At 52.2% G+C, this 6,305-nt stretch overlaps 1 protein-coding gene across 1 annotated transcript in view; it reads left to right on the plus strand.

Annotated features, from left to right (window-relative positions):
• Positions 1-8: 8 nt before the first annotated feature.
• The window catches only part of LOC107114913 (cytochrome P450 1A4-like), a 15,854-nt gene continuing 9,557 nt past the window's right edge, over positions 9-6,305 (plus strand). Inside the window, exons 1-3 of the mRNA XM_015416519.1 lie at positions 9-21; positions 2,399-3,253; positions 5,201-5,324. Of these exons, the coding sequence (XP_015272005.1) occupies positions 2,417-3,253; positions 5,201-5,324 (961 nt within the window). The 5' untranslated portion in view covers positions 9-21; positions 2,399-2,416. The remainder of the gene's footprint in view (positions 22-2,398; positions 3,254-5,200; positions 5,325-6,305) is intronic.

Below are 6,305 nucleotides of genomic sequence, written 5' to 3' on the forward strand. Positions count from 1 at the left end.
GAAGAGCGCACAGCGCGGCAGGTAAGGTAACCCGGGGCTTCTGCGCGCTTTCCCACGCGGGATCCGCTTGCTTGCGCGTGTGTCGGTGCGAGCGCGCCTCTGCTGCTGGGGCAGGTATTTTAGGGTAGAGGGGGGGGGGATAGGTTTCCACGCGCTGGATGGGTTCTTCTGCTAAGACGGACCGAATGGATTTCACTTGGCTTTAAATGCTGCTTTATATTCCTAAATAGAACTTTCTCTCTTTCTCCTTTTCTCTTTCTCCTTCTCTCTTTCTCCTTCTCTCTCTCTCTCTCTTTCTCTCTTGTTCTTTGCAGTTGATGCGAAGTGCCTCCGAGCATGTGCAGAATTCCTTTCCTTCACCACGCTGAGGTTTGGGTTCGTCTATCGCAGAAGCCAAATTTCAGGTCCCTTTGTGGTGTGCCTGAGCCCCCCTCTCTGTTAGCAATCGAGCCACGTGCTGTCCCCAGGTCTTTCCCAGCTGTGTTTGCACTCAGGTGCCACCACACATTTAAGCCCCATCCAGATGTTGCACCCACAGCTTGCACACCTGGTTCTGGAGAAACCACATTTCCCTTCCGTTTGAACGGTATGAGTTTTGAGGGAAATGCAGTCCTCCTGCCTGTCAACAGGCAATCAGTGCAGCACTGGGTATTGGCACCTGTGGTTGTGCCGTCAGCACCGACTGGCCAGCGGCTGTGCTGCCGCAGAGGGGAGAGCCACCTATTTCGTTCTGCTGCTTGAAGACTCAAGACTCTGCCGCTTGAAGACAGCAGAGGCTGTCCCCTCAACATTTCCGAAATGTAATCCTAAAGCAGCAAAAGGCAATTTTGTTGAGACTAGCTCTGAGTCCAGTAGCACCCTAGAGACCAAAAAGGTCCTTTGAATCCTGAGTCCTTTCTCTGCAACACCCCTTCCACCTTCTGACTAGGTATAAGGACTAGGGATCTCCATTTCTGCCTGTATCTGATGAAGAGAGCTTTGGTTCACTGTCCCAGACAGAGTGTTCCCTCTATATTTTGTGGCTCATAGCCACTGATGGACCTCTGCTCTATATGGTTATCCAGTCCCCTCTGGAACCTGTCTGTGCTTATAAAAACATAATGGAAGAAGCCCTGTTGGAGATGCCAAGGATTAGACATGGGACTTTAGTGTGCAGAGCATGTGTTTCAATTCCTCGGCAATGCACTGCAGCCACAAGTTTGCCGGCTCTTTCGAATGAAACGTGAACTGTTTATCACAGCTCTCTGCTCAAGGAAAACAAGTTGGGATACCTACAGGCCCAGGTGTTGCTCAGCTTGCATTTAGGGGGTAGCGTGTTGCTCTGAACAGATTACAATGCACTGCTATGAAGCAGTGTGGTGTAGTGGTTAAACCAAGATCTGGGAGACCCAGGTTCGAGTCCCTGCTTTGCCATGGAAGCCTGCTGGGTGGCCTTTGGCCAATCACACTCTCTCAGCCTAGCCTACCTCAGAGGCAGTGTTCCGTCTAAGCTGAGTAAGTGTGCGCTAGCTCACAGTTTTTTAGCCTCCGCCTCGCACATTTTTGTCTCAGCCCAGGAAGGATGGGCTCCAGAGCAAAGTAATTTAAGCAAGTAGCCAAATGGCCGGCTCACAACTTTGATGCCAGTAGTAGCTCCCAATGTAGAATTTTTGGTCACAAGACTCCACAGCTTAGAGGGAGCATTGCTCACGGGGCAGTTGTGAGGCTAAAATGGGGAACGATCAGGGGTCATTTCCTGAGGGAGCGCACAGGAGTGGAGCTCCGGCAGTAAGGAGCCCAGGGGGCAGGCACATGCAACATGCCCTGCCCCCTGCTCCCAGCAGCCCTCAGTCAGGCCACGAGGAGCAAGAAGCAACCAGGTAAGTTGCAGAGCCCCCCCCCCCGGCCTACATGTCCCCCCCCCCCCATATCAAGCAATCCAAAACAGTCCAGTGGCACCTTTAAGACCAAGTTTTATTCAGGTACAAGCTCTCCCTCCTCTGCGAGGACAGATCTGCACGCCCCGCCCCCCTGCTAGCAATCCAAAACAGTCCAGTGGCAACTTTAAGACCGAGTTTTATTCACGTACAAGCTCTCCCTCCTCTGTGAGGGCAGATCTGCATGTTCCCCCCTTCCCCAATAGCGAGCAATCCAAAACAGTCCAGTGGAGCCTGAGCGGTGGGTGTTGCCTTCTGAAACACTTCCGGTGATGTCAGGGGGTGTGGCATATGCAAATAAGCTAATAAGTTATGCTAATGCGCTCCTGCACCTCTTTTTCTACAAAATGACCCCTGAATGTAGACCACTTTGGGTCCCCGTTGGAAAAAGTGCAGTTTAAATGACATAAATAAACTCAGGTTGGGCTCTGAGTTCTTGCTCACCATCTTCCCCTCTCCCGTTTTATTTCTCTTGCATTAAGAACCCCAGATCTTGCAAGATGCAGGCTGCCTTAATGGAAAACCAAGGGGTCCTATCGGTCACGGAGCTCCTCATCGTTTGCAGTGTTTCCTGTCTGGTCCTGATGGTCGCGAAATCCTTCTGGAAGTCGGTCCCCCGGGGGCTGAAGAGGGTCCCGGGACCGAGGGGTTACCCTCTGCTCGGGAACATCCTGGACCTGGGGAAGAACCCTCACCTGGCCCTGACCCAGATGAGCCAGAAATATGGGGACGTGATGCAGATCCAGCTGGGCGCACAGCCCGTCCTAGTGCTGAGCGGGCTGGACACGATCCGGCAAGCGCTGGTGAAGCAGGGAGAGGACTTCATGGGACGCCCCGACCTCTACAGCTTCCAGTTCATCAGCGAGGGCCAGAGCTTGACCTTCGGCCACGATTCCGGGGAGGCCTGGCGGTCGAGCCGGAAGCTGGCCCAGAACGCCCTGAAGACCTTCTCCGCCTCCCCGAGCCCGACCTCATCCTCCTGCCTCCTGGAGGAGCACGTCTCCAACGAAGCCGACTACCTGATCCTGAAGTTCCAGGAGGTGATGAAGGAGGAGGAGAGCTTCGACCCCTACCGGTACCTGGTGGTCTCGGTGGCCAACGTCATCTGCGCCATGTGCTTCGGGAAGCGCTACGGCCACAACGACCAAGAGCTCCTTAGCTTCGTCAACATAAACAACGAGTTTGGGGAGGCGGCTGCTTCGGGGAACCCGGCCGACTTCATCCCGCTCCTCCGGTACCTTCCCAACCGGACCATGAAGGCCTTCAAGGATCTCAACAGGCGGTTTGGGACATTTATTCAGAAGATTGTCAGAGAGCATTACACCAGCTTCGACAAGGTAAACATGATTGGGAGCAGGGTTCCCTCTAAGCTGAGTGAGTGTGAGCTGGCTCACTGGCAGTGTTCCCTCTAAGCTGAGTGAGTGTGAGCTGGCTCACTGGCAGTGTTCCCTCTAAGCTGAGTGAGTGTGAGCTGGCTCACTGGCAGTGTTCCCTCTAAGCTGAGTGAGTGTGAGCTAGCTCACAGTTTTTTTTAGCCTCCGGCTCACACATTTTTGTCTTAGCTCAGGAAGGAGGGCTCCGGAGCAAACTAACTGATGCAGCAGCCAAATCGCTCGCCCACAACTTTAATGCCAGGAGCTCACAAAGCAGAATTTTTGCTCACAAGACTCCACGGCTTAGAGGGAGCATTGCATGGGAGCCCCTTCCGTGCAGAAGCACCGGAGAGGCCACTGAGATTTTGGGTGTACGAGTTTTCAGGAGTCAAAATCCCCGTCAAATACCCTGAAAAGCTTGTTGGTCGCTAAGGTGCTATAGGAGTCGAATTTAGCTATTCTACTGTAGCTCAGCATGGCTACCCTCTCTGAAGCCATTCCACATGGTTCTTCAGTTTTGGCATTCCTCTCTGGCTCTTCTCTATCAGATTCTAGCTCAGAGGAACCACAATGTGAAGCCACCCTATGTAGGATGTTATTAGTCCCTTAAAAGAAAAGGTGGAATTTACCTATCCCATCCCCTCTAAAGAGCAATTTTATGGCCTGTCTCCCTTTGGTTATTTCGGTGTAGTGGTTAAGAGCGTGGAGTCTCTGGATGTTTTATCACCAGTTTGGTGTAGTGGTTAGGAGCGGGGACTGTAATCTGGGAGAACCGGGTTTGATTCCCCCACGCCTCCACATGCAGCTGATGGTGCGAACTTCGGTCAGTCACAAGTTCACTCAGAGCTGTTCTCTCAAGGGCAGTTCTCAAGAGTGCTCTCTCAGCCCCACATACTTCACGGGGTGTCTGTTGTGGGGAAGGGAAAGGAGATTGTAAGCCACACTGAGACTCCTTCAGGTAGTGAAGGGCGGGGTATAAATCCAATCTCTTCTTCCTCTTCCCGCTCCAATCTGAATGGGGGAAGGCATATGGGTGTCATTGAATGGAAAGAGGATCTGGAAGATCCGACCATGGGTTCTTCCACCAACTTGTCTATTTTTCCATATAATTATTTGGATGGGGCCATAGAGGTCATCCAGACCACCCTTTGCAGTGCTCAGTGTAGGAAACCCAAAGCTACAGGAGCATCCTCAACAAATGGCAGTCGAGCTTGCAAACGGGGATGAACATATGGTGTAGTGGTTAAGAATGCTAGACGAGTATCTGGGAGACCCAGGTTCGAATCCCTACTTGTGCCAGGGAAGCTCACCGGGTAGTGGGGGAGAATAGATAAGAGCCAGTGTGGTGTAGTGGTTAAGAGTGCTGGGTTAGTCTCTGGGAGGCCCGAGTTAGAATCCCCACTTGGGTCATGGAAGTTCACTGGGTGGGTGGCCTTAGTCCAGTCACATTCTCTCAGCCTAACCTACCTCACAGGATTGTTGTGAGGGTAAAATGGAGGGAAGGAGAATGATGTAAGCTGCTTTGGGTCCCCAATGAGGGGAAAGGCAGGTTATAAATAACTCAGTCAGGGACAGGTTCCCACCCTGTACCTGGTTCCTTTGTCAAAATGCTCTTAACTGCTAGCAAATTTTGTCTCTCATGACGTGCGTTAACCAAAGACTCCAGCACCAATGGTCTGATCCAGTCCAGTGTCTTGACCCACTGTTCCTGTCCGGTCTTGTGTGTTTCAGGAGCACATCCGAGACATCACCGACTCCCTGGCTAGCTACGGGGTTCCTTTGTCAAACTGCTCTTAACTGCTAGCAACTTTTGTCTCTCATGACGTGCGTTAACCAAAGACTCCAGCAACAATGGTCTGATCCAGTCCAGTGTCTTGACCCACTGTTCCTCTCCGGTCTTGTGCGTTTCAGGAGCACATCCGAGACATCACCGACTCCCTGATTGACCACTGCCAAGATAAGGTGGACGAGAACGCCAACATCCAGCGTTCGGATCAGAAGATCGTCAATATCGTCGGCGATCTCTTTGGCGCAGGTGAGACCCCCGGTAATTGAAAGGCCTCCTCCGCCAGCATGTCTCTGCCTGCCGGTAACTGCTCCAATCAGTAGATTGTAAAGATAGCAATGACACCAGTTACAGCTGCTGCTAATGGGATGTATTGCATTGTTCCCCCCAATGCGCAGAATTTGGCTGCAATATATTGTCCATTTGGCCTGACCTGGATAGCCCAGGCGGTAATCGAAAGGCCTCCTCCGCCAGCATGTCTCTGCCTGCCGGTAACTGCTCCGATCAGTAGATTGTAAAGATAACAATGACACCAGTTACAGCTGCCGCTAATGGGATGTATTGCATTGTTCACCCCAATGCGCAGAATTTTGCGGCAATATATTGTCCATTTGGCCTGACCTGGATAGCCCAGGCTAGCCCAATCTTGTCAGATCTGGAAAGCTAAGCAGGGTCGGCCCCGGTTAGTCCGTGGATGGGAGACCACCCGGGAAGTCCACGGTCGCTACGCAGAGACAGGCTATGGCAAAGCTGTTGGGGTTAGCTGGTACAGTTAGTCCAGTAACCACTGACTCTTTAGCAGAGTGCATAACGCTTCTAGCACAGGAGCATGTCCAATGAAGGTAACAAAGCCACAAACGTACACAGAGCCATGTCTTCAGTTTAACAGAGTCATACTCAGGGGTTATTTCGTAGAAAAAGAGGTGCAGGAGCTCATTAGCATAACTCATTAGCATAACTTATTTGCGTATGCCACACTCCCTGTTATCACCGGAAGTGTGTCAGAAGGCAACACCAACCGCTCAGGCTCCACTGGACTGTTTTGGATTGCTAGCTATTGGGGGGGGGGAACATGCAGATCTGCCCTCACAGAGGAGGGAGAGCTTGTACCTGAATAAAACTTGGTCTTAAAGCTGCCACTGGACCGTTTTGGATTGCTATCTATGGGGGGGGGGGGCTCTGCATCTTACCTGGCTGCTTTCTGCTCCTCGTGGCCCGGGGCTGCTAGGA

The sequence above is a fragment of the Gekko japonicus genome, unplaced genomic scaffold, assembly GCF_001447785.1.
Source record: "Gekko japonicus isolate JY-2015 unplaced genomic scaffold, Gekko_japonicus_V1.1 scaffold2676, whole genome shotgun sequence".
NCBI classification, from domain to species: Eukaryota; Metazoa; Chordata; class Lepidosauria; order Squamata; family Gekkonidae; genus Gekko; species Gekko japonicus.